General features: G+C 41.7%; 7 protein-coding genes and 1 long non-coding RNA gene across 10 annotated transcripts; 4 read left to right on the top strand and 4 right to left on the bottom strand.

Moving 5' to 3' along the window:
- Nucleotides 1-448: 448 nt before the first annotated feature.
- Nucleotides 449-10,618, bottom strand: LOC6903588 (uncharacterized). Of its 2 annotated transcripts, none has more exons than XM_033379487.1 (3): nt 10,469-10,618; nt 695-920; nt 449-622 (listed from the first exon to the last, which is right to left on the bottom strand). In XM_033379487.1, the coding sequence occupies exons 1-3, from the start codon at nt 10,531-10,533 to the stop codon at nt 530-532; spliced, it is 384 nt and encodes a 127-aa protein (XP_033235378.1). In that variant the 5' UTR covers nt 10,534-10,618; the 3' UTR covers nt 449-529. The 2 variants fall into 2 exon arrangements, with proteins under 2 accessions (XP_033235378.1, XP_033235379.1); XM_033379488.1 differs by lacking the exon at nt 10,469-10,618 and adding an exon at nt 5,631-5,793.
- Nucleotides 5,933-7,325, bottom strand: LOC4818195 (uncharacterized). Its single transcript, XM_001357470.4, has one exon. The coding sequence runs from the start codon at nt 7,295-7,297 to the stop codon at nt 6,017-6,019; it is 1,281 nt and encodes a 426-aa protein (XP_001357506.3). The 5' UTR covers nt 7,298-7,325; the 3' UTR covers nt 5,933-6,016.
- On the bottom strand, nt 7,835-8,619 carry LOC117183926 (uncharacterized). 2 transcript variants are annotated; one of them, XR_004469064.1, is made up of 3 exons: nt 8,529-8,619; nt 8,262-8,473; nt 7,835-8,160 (listed from the first exon to the last, which is right to left on the bottom strand). It is a non-coding gene; the product is annotated as an uncharacterized lncRNA (long non-coding RNA). The 2 variants fall into 2 exon arrangements; XR_004469063.1 differs by having other exon boundaries at nt 7,835-8,473.
- On the top strand, nt 8,182-10,250 carry ppk13 (pickpocket 13). Its single transcript, XM_002132420.3, has 7 exons — nt 8,182-8,464; nt 8,536-8,662; nt 8,714-8,998; nt 9,058-9,145; nt 9,327-9,412; nt 9,468-9,949; nt 10,008-10,250. The coding sequence occupies exons 1-7, from the start codon at nt 8,197-8,199 to the stop codon at nt 10,139-10,141; spliced, it is 1,470 nt and encodes a 489-aa protein (XP_002132456.2). The 5' UTR covers nt 8,182-8,196; the 3' UTR covers nt 10,142-10,250.
- A 53-nt stretch (nt 10,619-10,671) lies between the features above and the next one.
- On the top strand, nt 10,672-12,521 carry LOC6903590 (uncharacterized). Its single transcript, XM_002132421.3, has 3 exons — nt 10,672-10,851; nt 11,413-11,554; nt 11,615-12,521. The coding sequence occupies exons 1-3, from the start codon at nt 10,705-10,707 to the stop codon at nt 12,496-12,498; spliced, it is 1,173 nt and encodes a 390-aa protein (XP_002132457.2). The 5' UTR covers nt 10,672-10,704; the 3' UTR covers nt 12,499-12,521.
- Nucleotides 12,522-12,868: 347 nt separating this feature from the next.
- Nucleotides 12,869-14,328, top strand: LOC6903591 (uncharacterized). Its single transcript, XM_002132422.3, has 3 exons — nt 12,869-13,258; nt 13,319-13,593; nt 13,653-14,328. Exons 1-3 carry the CDS (start codon nt 12,904-12,906, stop codon nt 14,304-14,306), a joined length of 1,284 nt encoding a protein of 427 aa, XP_002132458.2. The 5' UTR covers nt 12,869-12,903; the 3' UTR covers nt 14,307-14,328.
- A 439-nt stretch (nt 14,329-14,767) lies between these two features.
- LOC6903592 (uncharacterized) lies at nt 14,768-16,230 on the top strand. Its single transcript, XM_002132423.3, has 3 exons — nt 14,768-15,146; nt 15,212-15,480; nt 15,535-16,230. The coding sequence occupies exons 1-3, from the start codon at nt 14,831-14,833 to the stop codon at nt 16,195-16,197; spliced, it is 1,248 nt and encodes a 415-aa protein (XP_002132459.2). The 5' UTR covers nt 14,768-14,830; the 3' UTR covers nt 16,198-16,230.
- Nucleotides 16,231-16,531: 301 nt separating this feature from the next.
- tadr (torn and diminished rhabdomeres) lies at nt 16,532-23,236 on the bottom strand. The gene is made up of 8 exons (XM_001357472.4): nt 22,875-23,236; nt 19,878-20,023; nt 19,522-19,808; nt 19,319-19,456; nt 18,819-18,973; nt 18,082-18,748; nt 17,455-17,553; nt 16,532-17,386 (listed from the first exon to the last, which is right to left on the bottom strand). The coding sequence occupies exons 1-8, from the start codon at nt 22,886-22,888 to the stop codon at nt 16,838-16,840; spliced, it is 2,055 nt and encodes a 684-aa protein (XP_001357508.4). The 5' UTR covers nt 22,889-23,236; the 3' UTR covers nt 16,532-16,837.
- Between the last annotated feature and the right edge of the window lie 3,256 nt (nt 23,237-26,492).

Genomic DNA, 26,492 nt, shown 5'->3' with positions numbered 1-26,492 from the left:
ACTGTCCAATAGCCACGGCAGAGTGGATTTGCTATAGATATAGCCGTCTAGACAACATATTTATCGAGGAATATGTATAAATAATATAAATAGAAATAATCTATAGATGATTTAGATATGATAATATCCAAACGATCATCTCTTAGCTCTTAATTGCTCTTTTGAAGCAATACGAAGCGCTAAGGACAATGAATTTACCATGACATTCATACATATATATATCGTATATGTATATATCGTTTTATATGCAATCTATAAAGGTATGGAGTTCTAAACAATTATCAAAAAATTGTGGTAACTGAAGCAGTGCAAAGTTTCTTCTAAAACTAAGAGAAAATATTTTTAAACTCTTATCCATTAAATCTGTAAGAATTTAATCTATAAAGAGTAAGTATCCAATGGAACATCAACAGCATATAACCACCATTAAATTAATCAAATTAATGTGTCCGTTTTGTTCCTAAACTAATGACTGCGATTGTTTATTTTCATATGGTGTACATAACATAATTTGATAAATGCAAAATATTTAAAAGAAACGCCGGCGTGGTATCAGACCGGCATGAGATAACACATTATAAATTTCCATACGTGGAATTTTCTCAGCCTGACGATCATAGACCTGAAAGAAATGAAATTCCATTTAGATGAAAAAATTATTTCATCATGGGATTTTGTAGGTGATGAAACGTACCACCTCTTCGCCAGGACCAAACCAACTGGATCTGGCCAAAGCATCCCTGACTCTGGGTGTCTTGTAGAAGGGATTTTGGAACTGTTGTGGAAGGGTCTGCTCCCAAGCGGCATTCTCCACGACGGCAATGTGTGCAAGATCCCGTTGAGGCTGGGGACGTCCCTCGATCAGCATTGAGATACCCACGACAATGGCCACCGACCAGATAAGGCGACGGGGCAGGCACCTTGACGAAGAGTTGGTGAGAAGAAGAGTTGAATTGGGTTCACTATACCACATCCACTTGCTCGACTTAAATTATTATTATGATGATCATTACATAATTGTGGCGTGCATATAATATTACAAGTTTCCGCCTGTCACGCATTCACACACACACCGCCACACGCATGTTCCCCCAAGAGCTCTCCCCAGTCCAGTCCACGCCTAAATGACCGGCTTTTCACTGCTCTCCCAGTCCCAGTCTCAGTCTCAGTCCCAGTACCAGTGCCGGGACAACTTGTTGGCCAAGTCAGCTGACTGTTGGCTGTGTCTTTCAGTCTCTGACTCCGACTCCCGACTCCGTCTGTGGCAGTTTCTATTTCTCTGTTGCAGTTGCAGTTGCAGTTGGGTTGTCATGTGGCCAGTCATTTCCTAGATGTCGCGTGCTGCGTGGAGGTAAAAAATCTCTGCTTTTGCCAATCGTCATTCGGTGGCTAGTTGGTTCGTTCGTTTCGTCCCAGTTTGGTGGCAAAAAGATCCCTGATCTTTGCTTTTAATTGGATAACCGGCAGTGACGCCGCTCTTGTTGCACCGCTTGCCCCTTGGTGATGTAAGTTTTGGACTTGATATTGCCACCGGCGGCACTGGCATTTTCAATGTGCCTGTTTTCTGGCCGCCCTTTGCTTTTTAGCCAAGTCATGATTGGCTGCCGTTGTGCCTGAGCCAAAGGCTTGGCTGGACCTGTACGATTTCCATACTCGTACGAAAGGGGGAAAATTGTATGATGCAATAGCATGCAAATCACTTGAATTACAATGGTACGGCTAGCCATCAGATATTCGAGTATCTGTAACTGATCTTTTTTTTTCCATGGGGATATTTCATGTGAAACTATTCGCTTGGGATGTTTTGGGTAATGTAATCGTATTCACATTTTGATATGTGGATGTATGTATATACTAATTTAAGGCTGATCTTCTCAATATATCTGTTAACTAGTTATCATTAAGTATTAATATTCGTAATATGTTCTATTAAAATGGGAGCGTAATTCATTCTTTAAGGAACCATAGTGTTAAGTATACCCTCTTAAAGTTTTATTTAAAGATACATACAAATCTCAGGCAAAAGTCATTTCCCTATTCCGATACGACTTGAGTTCCATCTCATAACATTTCAAAACTAAAGGGTTCTTTGGGTTTCTCCCTAGTTAACCCGAGAGATCTACAAAGCATAGCTAAATATATTCCAAAAGTAAACAGAAACGAGATCACAACCTTGATCCACATGATCGATCCTTCGACTACATTTCCTTTCCACCTATTACACCAAAATCATCTCCCTGTCTTGTGTACATTCCAGTTCACTGACCCACCTACTGATCGCCAACCATTTTGGCTTCTTGGTCACACCCAACTGATGTCCCATGACTTGGGCGGGTTGCATTTCGCTTTCGGTTGGCAGCCCGACCATCGTACGGACCCCAACCGTCTTATGCAATTCTGGCGTTTTGCGAATGCGCAAAAGACGCCAGCGAAACACTCTCCTCCACAACCTCCCCAAAAATGTGCTGGTATTTTCAGGTTTTCATGCTTATTTTGTGTACGCCACTCAATTGTTGTTGTTACTGGGCACAGAGACTGGGCCGGAGACGGAGACGGGGACGGGGACAGCTACTTACATACTGCAACTACGCTTTGTGGCTGTCTCCGTCCCGTTCCAGGTCTCAGTCTCCATCACCCATCAGCCGTCTCACACCGTCTCCGTCTCCGTGTCTGTGTCTGATTAGGTCAATGGAATCCAATTGGCGTCAGCGTCCGAGAGTCGTTGCAGTTTTCGCTTTTTTACATATGTACGTACAGTCGTACGTAGTCGTCTCTTCATTCCATTCCATTCCAACATTCCAAATTTGGGTCATGTGGTTAATTGACAAAGATTGACGTATTGTTAGTATTGTTATTCTACAGAGTCCACAAATTTGTTTATATTTTGCATACAATGAGGAAATATGCTCACGCATCTGTTACAATTTTCATTCTTACAAATCGGTAGCGGGTATTCGGATAGAATAGGGGATTACAAAATCGAAAGCGTACAAAAATGGGGTTGTGTAGGAAAAGTACTGAAAGCGGGTCATTGAAAGGAAATTTCATCTACAAATTGCTTGGAATTTCTGATCCAATTTTTCTGTTTCTTCAGACTTGAAGGGAACATGGAATGGGGATGTGGAAGCATAGGTACTGTACCTGTACCCAACGATGATTGTCAATGAAAGATAAGGTTTTTGGAAGTGGGGTCTACTACAATCTACGTTCAGGGTTTCAGTGGAGGAAGCATCGAAACCGCAAAAATGAGGTTGTGTTGGCTGGAAATAATGTACTTAATTAATAGAAACGAATAATCGGAACCGGTCAAATAGTTTTGACTCTGGTAATGGGATGGGTTACTATTTGAATTGCTTCAAATAGCACTGGTAATGGGAACGAGGCATCGGAAGCACACATTATAGGAATTGTTGGAATGGTTTCAGTTTCTGATTCAGTTTTAATTTCCCCAAAGGTGACGGGAAAATAGGAACTGTTGAAATGGGCTTGGAGATGAAATCTACTGCTGCTATGGAATGGAATGAACCAGTCTTCATTCCTCAAAACAGAAACATTTACGGAAATGGGGAACGTTGAACGAAGAATCGTAACCGTACAAATGAGGTTGGGTCATGCAGAGCCGTGTACCGTGATGACAGATAGTGAGAGGGGAACCTTGATGCGAAACTTGAGCCAAAAAAATAGTCTGCACTCAACAACAACGCTCATTACACGTTTTCGCCGCTGACTGAAGCAGGCGATCGTTAAGTTTTGAAAGTGTGAAACTCTTTAAACCGTTTCAAGGTTGTCGCAGTTGAGGATGCTTTTTTTTTTTGCTGATGCCGCAGCTGGTTTTATGCACATCTCATTTCCCCATGAAAATTTTAATTAAAGGTCGTGTAATACATGTTCTTCTTTCAAATATGTCTTAGACGAGGCCCTTAAAATGTGATGAAAGGGTCATTAAAGGTGTTTTTAATTAGTTAATGTAATAGTTAGTTAATTTATTTATTACTGGGTGTAATGATGCTGGTAAGAGATTTCATATATTGGGTACAAAACTATAGAGAAACATCTGTAATATCGTCTTATTTTTTTCACTCTTTTCTTTTTATTGAATTTTCATGAATAAATTGCATTTTATTTTTAAAATTAGTATTCCGAAAGGTGCAATTAAAAGTTGCATCATTATGTTTTCACTTTCGATTGACTTAAATCCAAAACTGTGTCAACTTTTTTAGTCCACGAAGCACGATCGGTTAACTGCCTCCCTGACACCACGCCCCCACTTCAACACTTTATGGTCAATATTGATGGACAATCGTTGTGGATCATATTTATTAGCCGAATGGCGTAACGGGGCTGGGCAGCACCTGCTCTTGGCGATTTGTTTTGGCCTCTTTTGTTGGCCTTTCTGTCTGGGTCTTCACATCGTTTAATTGAAAACGCTGTGTGCCATGACAATCGGAATAATTGTTTTCGGTTATTGCATTAATATTATTATAATTTTTTTGAGGTTTGCAGTGCTTTAAGTTTCGGTATTTTTGTTCATTTTTTTTTTGCTGCTTTGTTAAGAAAACGTGACCGTTAAACGAAATTATCTGTCAAGTGCAGCATATTTTCAGCTCGAATCTTTTTTTGTTGTCTAATTTTATGGTTTTTGGTTTAACTTCTTTTGTTAGTATAGTAACGACTTTTTTAGTATAGTTGTTGGCGGTTTGTGATAGGTCAAAGTTGTTTATGGTTTGGGTTTTTTCTGTCACACACTTTTTTATGTAGGTCTCTGGGTGGCCACCGGAACGAATCATTGAGTTTTTTCGGTTTATAAATTATGGCATGCTGATGGGATCAACGCCTTAGTGTATATTGAATGATTGTGCAATTATGATTTCGCATAATCTTAGAAAATGGCAGTAGTTTCAAGATGCTAGGTATTTGAAAATATACAAAATATCAAGGATGGAATTTTTAAAGTTTAATTTTGGTTAAAATTCTTAATTGTTTACAAATTTATTTCATTGATTAATTTTAATGACTTTCCGAAATATTTACATCTTTTGAAAATTGGCTTTATTTTAAAAGGGTTTTTATTGGTTTTTTTTCCATTTTTATGGTTTATCATTAATGTTTTTTTTTAGTTTAAGGGGGATTACCCCTTTTTTGATTATTTTATGAGACATGTATATAATGTATATTGTTGTATTTAAAGGATTTTTAACGAAGTACTTTATTCAAATTTTATATAGGTTTTTTGCGGTTGATATTGGTAGTTAGATAATTTTATTAAATATTGAACTTTGTGTTTTTTCCGATTCCAGATGTACCAATATATTTATGTACATATACATGTAGGGAATTAGCTTGATTTCTAAGGAGTTTGAATATAATAATTCATTAAAACCATTTATTATGTTCGGATAAGTGGTAGAATTTTGTTGCATTATTAAATGCAATATTAAAGTTTATTATACTAATTTATTAAATTGCATAGTTCCATCAGTTCAATAAATTATTTATTTATTAACACCACCAATCGACCATTAAGGTTATGCAACAATCTTTCGCTCATTGAATTATTTATCATGTAAAATAACTTTTTTTTTTTCAAGATTACATATTTGACACCTGATTACGCTCTTCACCAAACTCACATTTTGTATATGTCTATGACTTGATTTTTTTCAAAAATTAGCAGAGCTATTTAAACGCTTTAATTAAGCATCAGGCGGTTGGGTTTCAAAGAGAGCCCGAAACAGCAGTTGTGGGATTGAACGCGGCCAATTGGCAACTGAATTGAAGTTTGCCGCCAGAAAGCCACGAACTGAAACTGCGAGTGCTACTGCGTCTGGTACTGGTACTACCAGTAGGTAGTGGCCGAAAGCCGAAGATCGGTTTGTTGGCTTGGCAGGTTTTGGACACTGCTCGAAAGTTTTTCAAACAAAAAGAAGAAAGCTAAATGACAACGAAAACTCAACGAAGCATGAGCTGAAAAGCTGAGCAAGGTTTTGGGGTTTCTATATTTAGATAATTACTAACTTTAATTTCTTTCTTTCAAAACAAAATTGTCCACAAAATCTTCAATCATGTCTGTCAGGCGGGTTCTGTACAGCTCATCCGTGTCGAAGGCCTCCTGGCAGATCTCTATGCGACGATTGCTGAAGAACTCAGTGAATCCGTCCTCAGAGCCGGTCAACTTTTGCGTAGAGGATGGCGGGAGCATCACCATATGACAAAAGAGACAGCTCTCGATGAGACCCACACTGCGGAACTCCTCCACAGACTGATAGAAAGAATCCTCGGGTATAAAACGAGCTATATCCAGGCCCGCTCGCTTGAGAAACTCGCTCATGAATCGGTAATACTCCGCCAAAAGTTCATCGAGATGAGCGGCCCGGAATTGACTAGTTGTTGGTATTGTAAGGACGGTGAGCACATCCAGTGCTGGTGGTGCATATCGAGCCAGCTGGAAGTCCACGATGCGGCATTGCAGTGGAGTCTCGCCATATTTTCCATACTGGAACATTATATTGTTGGCCCACAGATCGCCATGAAGCAGGGTATTCTGATATTTATCGGATGTCCTGATGGCCTCGAAAATGTACAGCATTCGATCGGTGAAGTTATCCAAAATGTAGTCCATCTTCGATTGGTATTTGGGCATCGTTTTGATGATTTTCTTAAACACCGAACAGCTTTTGTGGAAGTTCACAATCCGCAAATGATCTGGCTTCTTGTTGCTGGGATATGCATTCTCGACAACGGCAAGGGGCTGGGATTGGGGCAGCCTCTTACCCGTACGCGCCTCCTGGATGATGGAACCCGCATGCATGGCGGCCAGGGTCTTCAGGCAGCAGTGGAGCTGCTCATAGTTCATTAGACCATCCCGCCCGGTTCCCATGCGGTAGCCCTGATCCGCAAGGTTCTCGAAAACCAGCAGATTCTTATCGGCATAGTAGCACCTGGGTGCCACCTGAGCGCAGGCCTTCTCCAGTTTTGGCAGGACATTCTTGTACACGGCAATCTCCTTTTCGAACACGCCGAAATCCTCCAGATACTCCATGCGCGAGGCATTACCCTCGGGGGCAGCCTTCACAAAGAATCTTAGCTTTAATGCCGCTTCTGCATTGTGCAGCTGTACCGTGACCTGCAGATAGAAATGACTTCCTAGATATCCGGCTGGTGCCTCCGATGTGGGCTTTAACTGATAGCTGACTATATCAAAGCCCGGATGGGAGCTGCTGTCATCTTGATCTTGATCAAGGTATCGCTGGCACAAGCCGCGAATCTGGTTGGGACTCAACTCCAGTGCCGTCGCCATGTCGATGTCAACTGTTGGGCGATCTGTTCGCGGCTACAACGTTTTATATTGGCTCCACAATTTGCGACTTTCTCTCTACTAGTCTGTTGTAAATTCTCCCAAGATAGCGCCACGGCTAATAGATAAGATTATGGCATCCAAATGCCTTAAAGGAAGCCCATTTGCTTTATTTGCTCTTGGCCTAGACTGAAGCAATTAAGGGTCACACTTTGGTGGTGTGAAAGTCAGGGAAATGTGCCATGGAAAAGTGCTTTGGGAAAACTTATAAAATTTTACTCACATTTAACACTATTACATACTATAATACAATTTTTAGTAATTTCCATCAATTTCCAATGATATTTAAAAAAAGTTGTGAGTTGAACTTCTTTGTTAAGTATACACTCAGAGAAAAATGACATAGTAAAATGAAATACGCCTATATATAAATGAAATATTCGGTTTTTAAATAAAAACAGTAAAATTAAATAGAATTCTCTTCGACGTAAATAAATACTAAATATGTAGCGAGAGTGAGCCGGGGGATGGCGTGTTAAATAAATAAAACACGGCCTTTATTTAATCTCAATACAAACAAAATTTAAAATAAATAATTAATATATTCTAGTCTTTAGACCTAGGTGTAAAAGTAATTTTTCTCGGCGTGTATACACACACTTTTCTAAGAGATTAAAACATTTAAACACAAAACACTCACGCTTCCCCGTTGGCAACTAATTGTTTAAAGTGAGGATTGGATTTATGATGTAGGATGTAGACCCGATGGAAGCCCGCTTATCAAGTAAACTGCGAGCTAAGCCATTGTTGATGTGAGGCAAACAAATTTGTGCCACTCAAAGAGCAGGCAGGTGCGTGTGTCGGGGCTGGGAAAAAAAACACCTGATTGATACGCCATCAAGATGGATAGATCGAATGAACAGGAGTCATTAGCAAGGGACACCGTGCTCCGTTCCGGTTCACTTACAATCAGTTTCGGTTTAGAGTTCATAGAAAGACGTGCCGCCATGAGGTTCAGTCGAAGTATAGAGGAATATCTGTCGAACTCTACCCTACATGGCGCCAGATTCATAGTGGACAAGGATGCCAGTTGGTTGGAGCGAATCTTTTGGGTCATTTGCCTGGTGGTCTCGTGGTACGCCTCCTGGTTGCTTATCAAAGCGTCGCTAAGTGAGTCGCCTACAGATCACGACACAGATAAGATGGTTCGGATTTACGGGGCATTTTGTGATACCTTTCAGGTGCCTTTGAGAATAATGCCATTAGCTTTGTGGTGGAGAGCTCGTATCGCGATTGGAATACAAATTTTCCAGCCATCATAGTGTGTGAATCGAAGAATATGGATCGCATACAGGAGGTGGCTGAACAGTAAGTAAAAACCGTATCAGGGAATTGTCCTTAAAGTCCCCAACTTCTCAGACTCTGGGGCGCTGATCATGACTTTACCTTGGAGGAGGTACTCAGTGAGATTGCCTTCTTCCGGGGCGAATCCTATCACACGGTCCACGAGTGCAGTGGCGAGGAGTCCACGGCCTCCTGTTTCTACTCGAACTTTTCGTACTATGCCCAGCTGGTGAGGAGCAGCTGTGTGGACTCCATCAGTAATTGTGAGTGGAACAACAAGCCCTTCGAATGCTGCAAGTACTTCCATCGCATGGAAACAGAGCTGGGCATATGCTATGCCATCAATTCTCTGCAGGCTGGGTGAGTGTGAGCCCTTCCAATGACTATGCTTTCTTCTCACAAAAGATGCATCATTGCAGAAAGAACAAAGGCCCCAAGCTGAATATGTATTCAAATCGTTATACTGGACCTGGAACACTCACAATGGAATTGCATACGGAGGCTACAGTGAGTTCTATAATCTTTATGAAGAAAGAACAGTTCATAGAACTTGCCTCATAAAGATTATTTCGTTATTACAAAAGAGTTCATTATGTTCCTAAAAGTCGGCTCATTTTCTCTTAAACAAAAGCAGGAACTTTAGGCATTAGAAATTTAATCCAAACGTCTGTGCCATCTCTTTGAGCAGGTCTTCATATTGGGCAACGAAGAAGTTCCCACTTTGGTCACGCCCAAAACGGATTTTCTAGTCGTGGGTCCCTATATATCCTTCACGTAGGTCTTCCTTATGATCCCAAAATAATACTTATAGAAAATTTAAACTCCTTAGACGCTATATCTCTAAGCGTGACATTGAAAACGATGAGGAGATCCGTCAGACGAGCGTCTATCAGCGTAATTGCCGTTTTGCCGATGAGAATATTCTGGGTGTCCACAATTATTATAGCTATAGTGCCTGCACGGTTCAGTGTCGCAAGGATCGCCAGATGGAGCTGTGCAACTGCTCCAGTCATCTGTCCCCCAACTCGCCCGACTGGCAGCTCTGCAATATGGATGGTCTCGAGTGCCTCAACAGGAACTATGAGGATCTTTCGGTGATCATTGCCAAATGGTCGAAGCGTCGTGGTCGCAAGGGTCTGGTCTGCGATTGTCTGCCCTCCTGCACGGAGGTGGATATAACTACAGTGTCTGACAGCAAGGACAACATGGTGGGGGAGCAGAATCCCGTCTCTCGCATTGAGGTGGGTCTCATAGAGCTGCCCACGGAGCGGTACAAGAGGAATTTAGTGCGTGGCAAATTGGATTTGGTGGGTGAGTGGAATCACCAGAGAAATTCGTAGGTTTTCTGTTAAATCTGGTTTAATTCCAGTGTCCATTGGTGGTACAACAGGACTATTTGTGGGGGCCAGTCTGCTTAGCTTCGTGGAGATCTTTTACTACATCACTATTCGTCCTTATACTACTTATATGGATGATCGTTTGAAACGTATGGTTTTTGATTAAGAATGCTGGTTGTATTACAAGTATTTTCCACAAGTTCAATCATCATCTTCTCGTTTTAAATTATAAAATATAATTAAAGTTATTAATAAATCTGTAGATCCCAAAATTAGCGGCAAATGATATCTGATTTTTGATAAGGATATTTGCAAAACTAATTAGAAATGTGAATTGATGGGTCTAGAGAAGCATAGATAAATAGAGAGATGTGTAGATGCATATGGAATCAAATTCCATTTTTGTGTGCCTCTTCTCTGAATTCATTTAAACAAAATTATTCCCTAATTTATCTTAGTGCTCCATAGTGCAACAGCAAACACACCCACTTACCTATATCTTATCGTATGGATCTCTAAATCGTTTGCAGTGCATATGCACCGCCAAGATCTGTGCATGCAAATTTCTTGCTAAAAGAAAATAAAAACTGAGTAGAATTCTATTTTCGCTTAGTTGCTTACGACCGTCAGATGCTGCCACATTCTGCCGAGTGAAAATTTTCGGAAAAGCGTGCTCGAGAGAGAGAGAGAAAGAGAGGAACATCAAACAAGATATTACGTATACGCAATATGCTGCTCAGCCGCCTCGAATGTGTGAAAATATTGGAAAATCTAACAAATTGCGAGAGCAAGCTGTTGGACTATCAGGTGGTTCGAGATGACACTGCAGTTGGGTATCTGGGGGATTACTATGCACTGACTATAAGCTACTGCAACGTGAGTATCTGTATCTCAACGAGACATTGTTGCCTCGGCAATCAGTGCAGAATGATATCAACTTTGTGTCCATATGTTTGTTTGTATAGTTTAGCTTGCAAGTTTGTATCCATATATCAAAATAATAGTCTACAATTTGCCATCATTTGTGGTGAAAAAAAGTATTCGATTATGGAGAACTTGACATTTTCTTTTAAGAATTTCCAAAAAGGTTTCAAAAGACTTACTTAGAATTAAATGGGTAGGTAAATAGATAGATCGATTATCTATTAATATATTCATTTTCATATCTATATCTTACTAGGTATTGGAAATATAAGCTAAAATACCCATTAAACTCTGATAATGAACCTTCATGTAGAATAAAACGTGTAATGTAAATGTAAATTACATGACATGACATACTACATACAAGTTTTTACTTTAAATTTACATTTCATTGCATACTCTTGTGCATATGTTTTTGGTAATCAGTGGAATATCCACAGATATATATCTGATAGATAGATGTGTGTAGATAGTTCTGTATATATATTATAGCTAAACGGATTTTTATTTCAGGCTGAACGAGAGGAAATCTGCCAAAAAGCGCAGCTTTTCATCAAAACCCTGCCCCTAAAAAGCGCCGAAGTGGCCAAGGAGGCTATATTTCGTAAAGAGACATGGTTCTACGAGACAATGCTAGGCAAAATGCAGCAATACTGTGAGTAAAATCAAAAACTTAACTAAAAAACCAATGGAATATAGCTAAAGTTCCCTTTAGCCAAGCTCAAATGGAGTCCCTTTTGTTACTTCACTCGACCCGATCTACTGGTCCTCGAGGACATAAAACTAAAGGGATATCGGGCAGTGGAAGCCACTCAACTGACTGAGAATCACCTGCATCAACTGATGCGTTCCGTGGCAGCCTTTCATGCCGCCAGTCTGATTTACGAGCATCAGACCAAAGTGAATATTGGGGAAGCCTATGGCGATCAATTGCTGGAGGTAACAGTTGCCTCTGAGATAGCCTGGTTTACTACTGGCCTCTCCGCTGTTCTGGCTGCCGTACGAAGTCTTCCCCAGTATCAGGGAGACAGGGAACTCAATTTCATTGACAACCAACTGCTGGCGATCATGGAAGGCATCTATGAGCAGGCGAAGCCTTCAATCAAGTACAGGAATGTGCTCTGTCATCGCGATCTTTGGGTGGGAAATACCTTTTATCCACGCGAAGAAATCGGGGCCGCTCTCCTTGTAGACTTTCAGACCTGTCGGTACACTCCGCCTGCACAGGATCTAGGCTTTAGTTTGTATATGAATCTCACATCAGCGTGTCGAAGGCAAATGGAAAAGACCTGCATTGATGTGTACTACAATAATTTGGTGGAGAATCTCTCAGAGTTTGGCCTCCAGGCAGAGCTCCTGTTGTCGAAATCAGAGCTCCTGGAATCCTTTGAGGAGTTTCGTTTATTTGGGATTGTCTATCGCGCTGTGGCGGCTACCATCATCAAGGTGCCAGCCGCCTTTGTGACCAATGACTTCAAGTATGTGGATCGCAGTGGAGTGATTTTGGGGTATATGGAAACCAACCAAGAGTTCAGGTCCTATATGGAGGAGTGCTGTGTGGACGTCATGAACTTGGCCTTGGACAGGGCAAACATGTGAGAGAGAGTCTGATAAGGATGAGTTCTATGGGCTGTACCGGCAGACGATAAGAAAATGATTGTAAATATCAACCAAGTGGAAAATATACTATGATCGAAATGGGTATACTCTAACAGAAGGGAAATTAAACATATCTGAATGAATTTTATAAAGAGCTACTCGTTAAACGATTACAATTTTAAGATTCTAGCGATGGGAGTATCTAATGCTCAGAGATCAGGGACTAGAATGTGGAATACCCCTAGTCATCTACGACTCTTGATTGCAAACGATCTTTACCCCTGTTTTATAGAGTATTTTCGTCAATATAAACTCTGCAACACAATCGAAATCAAATCAGTTTGAGACCAAATCCCGAAGCGAACATTACCTATCGCTGGGAAATCTATATCATTATCTATCAATATGAGTACGGACGACTACAAACCGGTGCTCACGCGACAAAATCGCTTGGAATTGTTTACGTTGGAAGAGTGTCAAGAGATTTTGGTGAATTTATTGGCCGATAAGCAGCAGCATGGGGTCCTAAAACACTTTGAAATAGTGCCAGCCTCAGAGCACGTTGGTTTTCTCGGAGAATACTACCATTTGGAGCTCAAATACCAGCTGCAAGATGTAAAAGAAGAGCAGACCACACGACTGTTCGTCAAGTCGGTGATCTTTCAAAATGCCAACATGGAATACTATATGGAGAAAATGGGTCTGATCAAGAAGGAGAGCAAGCTCTATGAGTTGCTGCTCAATGAGCTCAAGAAGTTCTGTAAGTCTTAACAGTCCAAGAAAATCAGAAAGAGTAATATCTACAGCTACAGGCTTACAGCTCCTCATGTGTGGTGCACCAAATGCTATTTCACACGCAATGATCTCTTCGTGATGCAGAATGTCGAGGATATGGGTTATGTGGCCCTTCCGTCGGGCACGCGCTTTCTCAGTGAGGATCAGTTGGGTCCCATTCTGAAGACTTTGGCCACCCTTCATGCGAGTAGCGTGGCCTATGAGCGACAGCAAGGACAAACTATCGGCGTTCAGCTGAGGGAGTGGCTCAAAGAAGTATCTGTTGATCCGGATGTAGAATGGTACACCGCTGGTCTTAGGGTGAGCTTATGGCTACAGAGATATTTCACTCCCCAAATAAACGTATACTAATTTTCAAGGCGGTTCTGGCCGTGGCTGCCACTCATCCCGATGTCCGCAACGATGTCCGGGCCCAGGAGTATATAGCAAAGGAACTGCCCCGTCGCTTGGACAGTGTCTATTATATGGTCAATCCCTCGCCAGTTCACAGGAATGTCTTCGTTCATCGGGATGCCTGGGGTGCCAATGTTTTCTATCACAAGGAGCGGCCGCTGGAGGAGCGCTCTGTCCTGGTGGACTTCCAGTTGTGTAGATATTCCCCGCCAGCCATGGACTTCCATTTGGTTAGCTATCTCAATCTAGAGCCCGCCAATCGTAAGGAAATGATTGGTCGCTTGGTAAATCTCTACTACGAAACATTGGCGGAAGAACTCAAGACAATGGGCATCGATCCCAGTCAAGAGCAGCTGAGTCGCGAGGAGTTTGAACAATCTCTCAAGGATTTTGCCCTGTTTGGGGTCACGTACAACTGCATAGCAGCCACAATACTCCGCCTGCCCGACAACTACCTGAAGAGCCTTAAGGATCAACGACCAGCGGACTTTCATCGCTTCTGTAATATCGATCGTACACCCGATGTTCTCAGTCTGATGAACGATCATCAAGACTTTGCCGATTATATGTATGAATGTGTGGGGGATTTGTTGGCACTGACATATCATAAACGAAACTGATTAAAATGGAATTGTCTCACTATCTTTGCTGTTCACCTGGTAACACTAGGGTTCGTATCACTACGGGGTACCGCTGGCTCTCTCACTCACTCTCTTTCTCTTCGAGAGATTATCTTATCGCTGAAAATTGTACTTCACGGTTCACATATTTGAGGTAGATTCCTTTGTGGTTGGGTTTAATATGGGATTGAATCTGATACTGGCATAGAAACATATAAAGACAGAGTCTCTGTATAAAGCTTAAAGAGATGTAAATGATGGTTTCCATAAATTATACTACCGCTGCTTAATGAATACTTTTGCAGTATCCAAGGGTATTATCTCAAAATACGTGTATGATAAGAAATATTATCTCTAAGACTCCCAAAAAAAAGATAGCAGTTCCAAATTCATTGCTTTGTCTGATAGACATACCCCCACACGTTCTCAAACAGACACATGAAGATAGTTTTTAAGCATTTTCCAGCCGAAAACCATTCATTCTATCTTTGAAAGCCAAAGAGACAATAGTTCAGACATTCCCAATGGATCTACTCAGCCCCGAAGAATGTCTGCTCATAGCTCAGAGGACACTGAAAGAAAAGGATAAATCAAACCTTATACTCTTGGACTCCCAGCTAGAGGCTGGCTCCAACGAGCTCATGGGTTACATGGGGGAGTATTACAAATTGAAATTGACGGTGGAAGACACTGCAGATAAGGAGAAACATAATCTGGATTATTTTATCAAAAGTTTGCCGCGTAAAAACGAACCGCAACGTGCAGAGTGCGAGCGCAAGGGGGTGTTCCGCAAGGAATCAGCCATTTACACAGAAATACTACCAAATGTACAAAAATATGGTGAGAACGTTTAGTGTGAAAATGTGTGAAGCCAAATGAGATAACTGGGATTATTCATATCGTAGCCACAAAGAAGCTCTTTCCAAAATGCTTCTACAGTCGTAATGATATCATAGTCCTGGAAGATCTCACCCAGGAATATCGACATCTCAAGGCCTCGGAGGGCTATACCCTGGAGCACTACAAACTGGTACTCGAACATTTGGCGGAGGTACATGCCGCCAGCATAGCCTGGGAGGAAAAGGACCAAGTCAACATTTGCGAGCGCTTCAAGGATGTGCTGATTGAGCTGCACTTGAGCATGGATAACTCTTGGTTCACGACTGGACTGAAAGTAAGCATCCTTCATACCGTTTAGAGGTAGTTCATATTTTAGAGCATCCCACAGGCAATTGTCTTCCTGGCCGCCAGACATCCCCAATATCAAACAGAGGAACATCAGAGTTTCATCAACAATAAACTGTACAATCTACTGACCAAATCAGAGGAACTGGTGACCCCCTCGCTGACCATAAGGAATGTCCTGTGTCATCGGGATACCTGGGATCGGAATATCTTCTTTCGATTCGGGAGTGAATCATCCGCTCTGCCCAGTGCCTGTTGTATTGTGGACTTTCAGTTAGCAAAATACTGTTCCCCCACTCTCGATGTCCTCTTCCTGCTGTACATTGTGGCCTCGGCAAGTTTGCGGCGGGTGATCTATGAAGAGTGCCTGGACCACTATCACCTTGCTCTGCAATCTCACTTAACTCGTCTGGGACTGGATGGCGAACTCATTACGCGGGAAAACTTTTTGGGGGAATGCCAACGCACTCGGCTGGCTGCTCTGATCATTTGGGCCCTCACCGAACCCCAAACCAAGATGTCGTCCAGCGTTTCGAATCGACTACGCTCGGAGGAGCCCGAGAAGTTTGACTATTATCTCAACACCGATCGCAGTGAGATGCTGCTGCGGGTGATGAAGCTTCAGCCCGGCTACGAACAGACTATAATGTCACCCGTCAAGGAGCTTGTGGATTATCTCATCGAAAACGAACACTTGTATGCCTAGAAATGTCGGTCTTATCGTACTGTGATCTTTAGATAAAGATATTTAGATATTTCGATTTGAGATCTATCATACCTGTAGTGCTTCCAACTTAAGATAGAAATACGATAAATGTTGGAAAAAAGTTCAGTTTGGTATTTATATCTTTTTATACACCCCAAAGTTTCATTCCGCGGATATCATCCAAGGATCTTGTCAGTATCGACGTGCTGGAGAAACTGATTTGTGCCACACTTAGGTGCTCTGATCATCCCCTCTTTAAAATCCTCCAGAGTAATCCCTGTTCTTGGTGAATTGTTGGTTTATCTAAAGAAGAACAAAGATATCCTCAAGACAAGAAGGTAGTTGAAAATTGCATTTTATTTGTAAAGAGAGTTGCCTAACTAAGACATATACTGTAAGTAGATTTTGACATTGAATCGATCTAGCTAGAAAAGTCAGGCATTATGGCTCGCAGCTTGAAGATCATCTCGGAGATCCTCAAAGCATTTTATATTAGTATATATATTCCATCGAAATATCGAAGGCGGCTGGGAGGCTAATCAGTCCAACAATCCTCGCCAGCATCGCCATCCTCCTCGTCGAAGTCGCGGACATTGAAATCCTCGTGGAACAAGTCCTCGCCCTCCGACGACTCCGACTGTCATCTATGGCCATTGATGCGTTGCGGCAGACTGACCACCCCCACACCCTTGGGAGGCCTGGGTATCCGAATACTGGTCGATGGTCCCGGTCCACCACTCGAGCCGGATGCACTCGATGCCGTGGTCTTGCCCGAAACACTAGGAATCAGCTGGGCATTCATCATGGACGTGTGCTCGAAGCAATTGCAGCAAAACCTATCGCATCGCACCACCATTATAAGTCCAGCCACCAGCCAGATGACCAGACCAGGCCAGGAATGAACCGCACAGCCGCTGAACAGTATAACACCCAGCAGCAGCGACATGCCGCAGAGCACGGGACTCACATTGATCACACTGCCCGTGTACTTGGGTATAAAGCCCATTATTATGGCCACAATTAACACCCCAATGGCTCCGGTAAAGGCCGCTGGTGCCCAGTGCATCTGGAGTCCTGCCACACACAGAGCAATCCCCAAGGCAATGACCACCAAAGCGAAGATGGTCACCCGCCACGAGCTGACAGTGGGCACACGAACGCTGCGCTCCAAGGGTCCTGCTGTGGTTACCTGTTAGCACGGATGAAAGGGAGATTTGTCAGGGAAACCAATTAGCAGTGATTGACAAAAGATATTACCTTAATCTTCTCCCGATATTCATCCACAATGGCATCAATATCCGTTGAGGTATCCGAATCGCTTTTGTCGAACTTGTCGGGGTATTCAAAGTCCGATGGCTGGAAAGAATAATACCAGGAAAAAATAATTTAAAAGTTGTTTAAACAGTCTATTAAATAATCGGTATAAACTATAATGTATACACCTTTTTCTACAGAAACTCTATTCTGCAGTGTTGAATAATAAACCTAATGATACTTTTTGGTATACCGGGCTACCTTGGGAGATATATCCTTAAATATGTGGATGCTACGAGTATAGTATGATGTCAGTACCAAAAAAAAGATGTTGCTAGATTCTTGGGACCGACTCAGCTACGTTGCTTGGTTATGAGACAGAACAATAATATAATAACAAATTGTAGATCTTGCGCAGGGACATCGCTCTCGAATTTTGTATTTTGTTGCTGGATTCGGAGGAACGACTTATCTGTCGGAAGCGGTCAGAAGAGATGGATAGCCCATAGCTCATTAAGTCTATAGGCATATAGCCCTAAAGACTGATGTACGGCAAAGGAGTAGGAATCGTTCCTTCATTCAATAAACCCGTTTACTCATTTGCTATTCCGTATATGGCAGGAAACTCACCGGTGGCTCTCCATCCGAAAGAATGGTGGACTCCACATCCCTGCCCTCCCGCTGCGGACATGGCGATGTTGGTTCCCCAAGGAGTAACCACTCCTTCTCCACTTCCTGTTTATTCCTTGGCTTCGTCTTGGGCTTTTTCAGGCCGCTGTGCTTGGCCAGACTGATGTTCCAGAGACTGCGTTTGAGGCGACTCGAGCTGGAGGTGGCCGCACTGCTGCAGCTACTGCTCTTGGCAATGGGCGCCGTGGAGAGGCGACTGTACGACAGTGAGGACTCGCTGCTGGGATGCATGAACTTGGGCCTGTAGGGGGTGTACAGCAGATAGAAGGCTCGCAGGAATCCAGCACCAATGTGGCTGGCGGCCAGGGTATAGCTGAGATGCTGCAGGGGACAGGCAAAGGCCAGCATGGCACACAGGCTTCCGGCAATAAAAACAGCCAGCACGGGATTGCCACTCTCCGAGCTCTCGTAGCTGATTTGCTTGGAGAGTATGCGCCACTCGGAGGTGGCCAGACGCACCACAATCCCATATAGCTCTGGGAAGAGTTCCAGAAAGGCAGCCGAACTGGTGAGGAGGAGCATGCAGGCGGAGGCAGGCACCAGCTTATGGAAGCCACTCTCATCGAGGATGTTAAACAGAGGCACAGCCACGTACTCCTCACGTGCTCTATGCGGATAGAGAGAGAGGGGATTAGTTGATGGTTAGACTATGCTAATCTTTTGTTGGATGTACTCACTTAAAGTGCACCACTGTGGATAGACATACGGCTGTCAGGAGTAGGGAAACACTGACCAGAGCTGTGATCAAGCTGGACGTATACCGTCCACTCCGATGCTGTTGCGGCCAATCGCTGGGAAACGTATACGTTAGCAGGGCAGCGGACAGAAAAACCTATAAAGAGGCAACACCACAAGTTAGGAGATCCATTTATTAGCCAAATAATTCCGCTCAACACCCAAGAGTCCGCAACAATTGTTCCTTCACCTTTGGCAAAGCCTTTTTTTACTATCTGACTGGTTGGATAAAAGAAAAACCCGAACGCGCCACTACGTGTCATAATCAAAAGCCCGTATCCTGTGGCTTCGTCACGCAATTGCTTCCAGTCACGACACCGAAAATCGATAAAACAAAAGGAAAACACAGAACAGAGCGACTGGTGGCATAGTGCACTGACCCAGTAACACAGCCAGAAGCAGAGGGGGGCGGGGAAAGGGGAGGGGTATAGTATCCACTTACACTGCTAACGCCATCGGGCTGAAAGTAGCTATCCGTCGACCAGGCCAACAAATCACCACGCCACCAGCCAACGGCACTGAGGATTGCATTCAAGCCAAACATCCCAAGTGTCAGGATGAGGCTGAAGGCCTTGGAGTGCTGTGAATTTATATAGTAATGCAGTGAGTGTGCCTGATATACGGCGTAGAATGGGAAGCACTTACCACCAGACCAAGCATGAACATTCCAGTGACTAGAAAAACAACGGAAACACCTAGGACATCCGGCCAGGGCTCGTTCGCAGGTGCATTCCGGCCCAAAATGAGTATCCTGGCCAAGCCTCCAGTCATGGCATCCAGACAGGCACTCAGTGTCCTTGCCAGCGCTGCGCAGGCACACATGGCCGCCAAGGCATCCAGCCAGATGGCCAGAAAAAGGCTGCCATGGTCAAATTTGTTGGTGGCCCGAACATAAGGCATTTGTAGGCTACGCAGACTCGTCTTAATGACGACTTTGAAAGCAAAAAAAAAACATTGAATTTAATCTGAACAACAGTCTCAACAGTGGACTCGTCTCTCACGTGAAAATATCCCATAAAGAGTCGCCAGCCAGACGCCAAAGAGCAAACTCGTTGCAGAGGCCTCATTGTAGACAATTAAATAGGAGACGATGGAGGTACCCAGGGCCAGGCGGGCCCCACCGCCACTGCAGAGGGCGTCCAGCAGGCTGCAAGGATAAAGCAGAGGCCGTTAAGTCAGCAAATTAAATGTAATTGCCAGAAGTCTTCCCAGAATGAATACAAAATTGTGCAAATTAGGAGCGGCTTTACTTTCTCTTAAGGTGGATTTACATATCTTGTGGTGTAAATTAGTGTTTGTGGTCTGTAAACGAAATATCCTTAGAGCTTTAGAGCTTTAGACATGGCAGCATTTTGAATGGCCTTTAAAATGGTTATTTTGTTTGGAACATTTTTACGTAGATATGGGTAACACATAGAAGGAAGCGTTTTTGACCCGATAAAGTATATATATTCTTTATCATCATCAGTAGCCGAATCCATATAGCTATATCTGTCTGTCCGTCGATCCGTCCGCCTTGTTAATTTATTATTATAAGAGCCAGAACAACCAAGTTTTGTATGCAGACTCCTTTGATATTACAGAAAAGAGGATAAACGAAGTGAATGAACGTAACTAACGGGCGGGTCTATGTGTTTCCGAGCTCTCATGACGTGTTCTAGCAAATTGAAAGAGATCGCGGTCTGCTTCTTCCCTTTTCCGAACAGCGATACCAAATACAACAAGAGAGAGCAGTCGACTTATAAAATATATTGTACGTACATATGTATAGGCTACAATTCATCAGATTACATATATATATACAGAGTATAGGATATATCAGGGGCCTCTGCTGCGGCTGACCACGAACCAACTCGTTTCAGGCATTTTTTGCCTTTTTTTGATCATTATACAAAATAAATTCAATTTCTAAAGTATTCGTGTTTTTTCTATATTAAAGTTCCACGAATTTCACGTATGAACATGTACATGTATGTATGTATCATCCACCAGTACAACTTGTATTTCGTCATACCAATCGAGTCTATATATGCATGGTTAGGGGTTCCCCCATAAGTGCCGTTCGACCGCCTGAAATCCCACATATGCAAAGACCGAAAGACAGACACATACATATGTATATAGATAGATAGATAGAAAGGCAGACAATCGGGAAAATTGAGTGCAACGGGGGTGATGTGGTATTTATAGATTATTTGTTTACTTTGGCATACGTTTGCACTACTTGCGGTTAAGCAGTGACAAAATAGAGCAACGAGCTATAAATAGAAAGCGAAAAATGTACCAATGGATTACAGTGTAAGTGAGGGAACACGAAATGGTAAGTACTGTCATTAAATTCGAATAACCCTCAATCCCACAAAGGCCACACAATCACTCCTCCTCTCCTCAGAAACCCACACAATCGACACCCCACACAACCGCCTCCTAACAGTCGCTCCTTTCCTTAGAAGACCGCATCAGAGAGCCGAAAAAAAGCTTCTCCTTTTGCCAGCAGAAGCCAAGGATACTATTAGCAGCCAGTCATGTAATTAGGATAATCGGGCTGCTTAAAATATGCACGAAATGTACATATAATTACAATCAACACAAAATTGGCAAAGGAGAGCAGTTTGGGGATCCAGGGGTCTCCGAGGGAGTATCAATTTCCATGGCATAATGGCACGAGTATATGCTGCCCGGGACAGCGACACAGCATGCCAATGAGTCATGGCTGCTGGGGGAGCAAGGGGTCTCCGGGAGCAAACAGTTTCCAGTTTCCTTTCTCACAACTCATCTCCCCTCCATCCCCTTTCTGCTAATTTTGAACACATTTTCCTACATTTTTCCCTCCTCATCAGCTAGACGCCAAGAAATTACTAGGCACATATTTGCATTGCTCGTTCGCTGCTTTTTTGCTCTGTGTATCTTTGTGGTTGTGTGGTTGTGGTTTAGCAGGCACTTCTCCTTGTGTGTGTTCCATTCTGTTTGCTCAACCACAAAAGTCATGTCCAGGCAAAGATGACAGAGCCGTCACCTCACATTGCTTAATCAACGGAAATTTGACACTTGGTTTACCATTTCAAGGCTAGAATATTCGTTCTTGAGGAAATTTACATTAAATTAATAAAGTTAACGCTTAATTCCGATTATTTTATAAGCTTAGATTCTTAATGAACATCATGTCAAGTCATTTCACATTCTTCAAATTGTTTTGACCAAAAAATGTTGAGTTTCAATCAAAAAATGGAAGTACTCTATGAATATTATTGTCAAACCAACTGATCAATAGATGAGCGTGGAAATTGAAAATATTCAACTTTTCAGAGGTCTCTTTTTGGTCTCTTTGTGGTGGGGCTCCCGATAGGGTTTCTATATTAATTGAAACCTAATATGCTAGTGCATCCTAAAAGCTAGCATAAATAGTATTTGAAAGCCAGCCAACCTCTTCTTTTATTCATTCTGGCTATAATAATGTATCAATCAGGTTATACCTATTTTATGCTCCAAATAAAATATTAGTTGATATTTCTGAGCCAAAGAATATAAAAGAAGCCTTAAATATATAGCTTCGCAAAAGGAAAAGGTCAAGAGTGAAATTAAAGATGAGTAAACATATTTTAATAATTTATAAAACCATCTCTGAATTTCCATATGTTTTAAGAGCCAAGAAACCCCCACATGTCTACCATCAAGTATGCGCACTGTGGGATTTTATGGCTCAAGGCAACATCGAGAGTAGCTCTAGATAAAGGCGAAACCCTTTGCCAGCCAGCTCGACGCCGAAAGCACAAAAACAAAAAAAAGAAGAACAACCAAAGACAATGCTAAGGAAAACCCACACACGTGGCAATCAAAATCAATTTATTGATTGCACGACAAATACCAGTCAGTGGATAAGTCGTAATACCATTCAAATATGACTCTCTGTATGGGCGGCTATGGTCTGTGCCCTATCTATATCGTGTACGAATACTATATGGTAATAGATATGGATATGGATATGAGGGGTATCCTACCTGCCACTCGACATTGTCGTCGTTGTGGTTGTTCTGGCTGTTCGTATCGCTCCGTTGGTTTCCGTTTTTGTTGGCAATCGGCCAGACTTAAATTGTAATTTGCTGATGCACTTTCTTGATAGTGGAGGGCATTTTTAGAATCAAGCTAAAGCTATAGTCAGCCGAACTTTGATTCGTTTGGGCACTTTGACACTTGACTTTTCACCATTGATTTTGAGAGGATATGAACATTGGCCCTTAATTAGCCAGGGCCGACGGTTTTTAGCTCCTTGACACGTAACCTGGGCAACAATCGACAACCCAACCACGACGTGACCTACAAGAACCGTTCGCCCAAATTGGCAGCAAGCCACTGAATGCTCACTTGAAGCTTTTCCCCCATGGTATCCAATCCCAGAAAGCTTTTACCCGAATTGGATGCACAGCTGTGTCGGATTCGGATTCGGATTGAGTACTGTCCTGCGCACTGAAGATTGTTTACGTTTACAGTTGGTTGGGCCTTGCTTTTTGCTCTTTGGTGGCGACACCGAGACTCTGAGCATGAGGTTTGGTGTTGGGGAATCTCTCTATGGGGGCGAAGTAGGGTCATTGCTTTTGATGCTCCTCAAGTGGCGGCCCAAGTGCAATCTTTTTGCATAGTTAATGGATGGTTTTTTTATGCATTTCCCTCAGTTGCTTTTTCGGTGTTTCCTTGAGAAGTTTAACTTGGTTGAAACTTGTGAAATTTTCCTAATAAAGGGAACAATGATATAGGCATCAACTTTGTCAATTAAACGATATTTAATACCATTAAATGAACATTAATAATAAAGTAAAACTAAATATATTCAATCAAATTCGAATAAAGACATGAATATATGTCCGATATATGTTACAATTTATAGTCTCAAATTCCTTTTAGAAATCTCATAAATATTTAATTGTTTCTATATTGAGAAATTACTTATGTTAGAATGATTATTTTAAGAAACGAGAAGATCTGGTTTGGTATCCACTTAAAACCTTGTTTCTGAAGCTGTTTGTGTACAAACAAAAATATATATGTATATAGATATTAAACAAAATTGAATGCAGGTATTAAACTTCGATGGGCTTCGAAACTGATTCTTATCACATATATTATTAGTATTATTTCCCTCAATTTGCAATACAATTGCCCAATTCTGAAAGACTCTCTTGGGAATGATTGGAATTCTGTTTGTTTTGCCCAATGAAAGCCAAAGAATATCTTCTCCAAAGCTGCTAAATCTGGCATTTGTCTGGCAAATCGACCTTGACTTATCGAGGCTCTGTGCAAATAACACCCGCAAGTTGTGCTAAAATTTGAAATAAACAAACAAATATGGCAGAAACCTTGTGGTAATCAGGGGGGCAAACATATAGATAAAACATAGAATCAAATGAAATCGAATCGAATAGAATCGAGAGTATTCTACAGCTGCGCCAGTGAAAGGATAAACCAGTCTCCATTTATCTAGAACGAAACGAGTTTCAGAGGCAATCAAACGGAATACAATGGCCATAGCCAGACACGTAAAAGCCAAAAACACTATCGAAATTTATAACAAACCATTTAACTTGAACGTGTCCACTACAGTGGAGTGTCATTCTGCCAGCTCTGGACTTGGATTTGAATGGGCATCATTTGGAGTAGCTGCTGTTTTTAGAGGCTGCCGTCAGCACTCATCAAATCAACGACTCCAAAAGTCCGACCTTCCGCACAACTTTAGACGGCACTCTTTCAGCCGTCTGGTGTGGGATAAATTTGTCAGTTGTTTGGCCTTTTTACTTATGATTTGTTTAGTAATTCAATTAAAAATACATTTGCCGGTCTCATTTGAGGGTCTCACAAAGGCTAACTTGTCGGGTCTATAAATAATATTTTTTGGGGGAAATGCATGGATATTTTAAGCCAGCAAGAGATTTATCTGTGATTTATTTAACCAAGAAATCAACACATCTGCTGTCCAAGCCCTAGATATGAGTTTCCCTACAACATTTTACAACTGTCTGCGGGTATGACAAATGTTTGCCCATAAGACTTTAGAGCGCTTATGTTAATTGAAATCAAAGGCAGAAACAATATAATCAAAATTCAATGTCATGCCAGACTCACACATATGTATTTTCTTCATTATTAGAGGTGTTTTTTGTTTGTTTTGTTTTGAGGCTTTGGGAATGTGGCCCAATCAAATCGGAAGTTGTTGGTCAGGTTCCACAGACGTTTTATGAAAAAGAACCACTAAGATTGGGTTTTTTTTTGATCTGGGAGGGCTATGATATTGTTGTAATATGAAGATGTATGGATTTTTGGATCTAGATATGACAAGCCACTCCTCAAAATTGGATTAATATCGTTTTTAGGGTGTTTTCAATTTACATAATTTGAATCTTCAGACTGTTTTAAAGTTCTCAAATACAAAGTAGAATAACAATTATTCAATCCAGTTTTCTACTTCAACATTTTTTTGGTTCTAATAATGACTAGACAGTCTGAAAAGTTGACTAGACGGTGATTAGAATTTGCATAAATTAAAGCTGGAAAGAATATTAATAGCAATGCAAATGTATAAATACATACCACATACATATTATAGTCTATGCATTCTATCGTCTTGCAATCTTCCTTAAAGTTTCTTGGGAGATCAAATTTAGTATGTGTTTAAAAAGCTTATCATATGAATATAATTATATACACACAATTATATACAGACTACTCAATACTGGTATCATCAACTTTTGATTTATTTTTTTTTGCTTTACCAGAATTTTACTTTATTCTCCTCCACCAAATATAATCAAATACCATACTTAAATGTATTAAATCCATTAAAATAATATACATATATTCACTTTTCAACACCAGACTCCCTTCTAAGCCTTCTAATACTATATTTCTTCAAAGCCTGTTTAAAACTAATTTTTATTTCCTCCTACCAAAAAAAGGCTTAACTACAGTCCACACAGATAAAAGAACCCCAAAAGAATGGAGCCGCACTATACTCCAAACCACAACGCAATACCACCCTGCGCAAAATTATGTTCTGCTCAAAGAGAATCGCCCCAAGCGTTTCAAATCTTCAAATAACCAAGAAACTTCAAACAGAACGCAAAGTAGAAAAACGCAATTCGAGTAAGATCCAATTAGCACGTCGCAAATGGAGATTTTAAAGAGTGTCTGGCAAATGTTTACGGTAGCTGCGATGACCTTGAAAGTGCTAGGAGATTTGCCAATAATTATCGTGCTCCTTATTATTGTCCAAATAAATCATAATTAATAACTCGTGTGTTGTTGCCCAGGCAGTTCTAATCAAATGGGCCATCGTCATCAACACAAAAATTAAACTTTAGGAAACCAAATGAAAGACATAGATACATATACATCTGCACAAAAGACATATATGTATGTATACATAAGTCCACAAGTCCACAGTAATAAAACACGTTGAAAACACGTTCGTTTCTCGGACCTCTGGCCGGAAGTTAGTTGGTAGATCGGTAGATCGAAACGAGAATTCTATGGGGGGCTCTCAGAGATCTTAGAGGTAAGGAAGTAAAATAGGTTAATGCTCGTATCGCCGCGGCGCCTAGCGACTTAGCGGCCTGGCCGTCTTCCAA

This window comes from Drosophila pseudoobscura, chromosome 4, assembly GCF_009870125.1.
Source record: "Drosophila pseudoobscura strain MV-25-SWS-2005 chromosome 4, UCI_Dpse_MV25, whole genome shotgun sequence".
In the NCBI taxonomy this organism is placed as follows: Eukaryota; Metazoa; Arthropoda; class Insecta; order Diptera; family Drosophilidae; genus Drosophila; species Drosophila pseudoobscura.
Note: the sequence above shows the minus strand (reverse complement) of the source record. Positions and strands in the feature narration are given on the sequence as shown.

What these genes read in the sequence shown, in the direction of transcription:
- LOC6903588 (XM_033379487.1), bottom strand. Translation starts at nt 10,533, where the DNA reads ATGCACAGATCTTGGCGGTGCATATGCACTGCAAACGATTTAGAGATC. An exon ending in ATCCATACGATAAGATATAG is followed by an intron (nt 921 to 10,468) that starts GTAAGTGGGTGT and finishes CTCTTCGTCAAG; the next exon opens with GTGCCTGCCCCGTCGCCTTA. An exon ending in TTGGTCCTGGCGAAGAGGTG is followed by an intron (nt 623 to 694) that starts GTACGTTTCATC and finishes CATTTCTTTCAG; the next exon opens with GTCTATGATCGTCAGGCTGA.
- ppk13 (XM_002132420.3), top strand. Translation starts at nt 8,197, where the DNA reads ATGGATAGATCGAATGAACAGGAGTCATTAGCAAGGGACACCGTGCTC. An exon ending in ATCAATTCTCTGCAGGCTGG is followed by an intron (nt 8,999 to 9,057) that starts GTGAGTGTGAGC and finishes GCATCATTGCAG; the next exon opens with AAAGAACAAAGGCCCCAAGC. An exon ending in AATTGCATACGGAGGCTACA is followed by an intron (nt 9,146 to 9,326) that starts GTGAGTTCTATA and finishes CTCTTTGAGCAG; the next exon opens with GTCTTCATATTGGGCAACGA.
- LOC4818195 (XM_001357470.4), bottom strand. Translation starts at nt 7,297, where the DNA reads ATGGCGACGGCACTGGAGTTGAGTCCCAACCAGATTCGCGGCTTGTGC.
- LOC6903590 (XM_002132421.3), top strand. Translation starts at nt 10,705, where the DNA reads ATGCTGCTCAGCCGCCTCGAATGTGTGAAAATATTGGAAAATCTAACA. An exon ending in TGACTATAAGCTACTGCAAC is followed by an intron (nt 10,852 to 11,412) that starts GTGAGTATCTGT and finishes TTTTTATTTCAG; the next exon opens with GCTGAACGAGAGGAAATCTG. An exon ending in AGGCAAAATGCAGCAATACT is followed by an intron (nt 11,555 to 11,614) that starts GTGAGTAAAATC and finishes AGTTCCCTTTAG; the next exon opens with CCAAGCTCAAATGGAGTCCC.
- tadr (XM_001357472.4), bottom strand. An exon ending in TCTTTATGGGATATTTTCAC is followed by an intron (nt 19,809 to 19,877) that starts GTGAGAGACGAG and finishes TTGCTTTCAAAG; the next exon opens with TCGTCATTAAGACGAGTCTG. An exon ending in TCCACAGTGGTGCACTTTAA is followed by an intron (nt 18,749 to 18,818) that starts GTGAGTACATCC and finishes CTATCCGCATAG; the next exon opens with AGCACGTGAGGAGTACGTGG.
- LOC6903592 (XM_002132423.3), top strand. Translation starts at nt 14,831, where the DNA reads ATGGATCTACTCAGCCCCGAAGAATGTCTGCTCATAGCTCAGAGGACA. An exon ending in ACCAAATGTACAAAAATATG is followed by an intron (nt 15,147 to 15,211) that starts GTGAGAACGTTT and finishes TTCATATCGTAG; the next exon opens with CCACAAAGAAGCTCTTTCCA. An exon ending in GGTTCACGACTGGACTGAAA is followed by an intron (nt 15,481 to 15,534) that starts GTAAGCATCCTT and finishes AGCATCCCACAG; the next exon opens with GCAATTGTCTTCCTGGCCGC.
- LOC6903591 (XM_002132422.3), top strand. Translation starts at nt 12,904, where the DNA reads ATGAGTACGGACGACTACAAACCGGTGCTCACGCGACAAAATCGCTTG. An exon ending in CAATGAGCTCAAGAAGTTCT is followed by an intron (nt 13,259 to 13,318) that starts GTAAGTCTTAAC and finishes ACAGGCTTACAG; the next exon opens with CTCCTCATGTGTGGTGCACC. An exon ending in GGTACACCGCTGGTCTTAGG is followed by an intron (nt 13,594 to 13,652) that starts GTGAGCTTATGG and finishes CTAATTTTCAAG; the next exon opens with GCGGTTCTGGCCGTGGCTGC.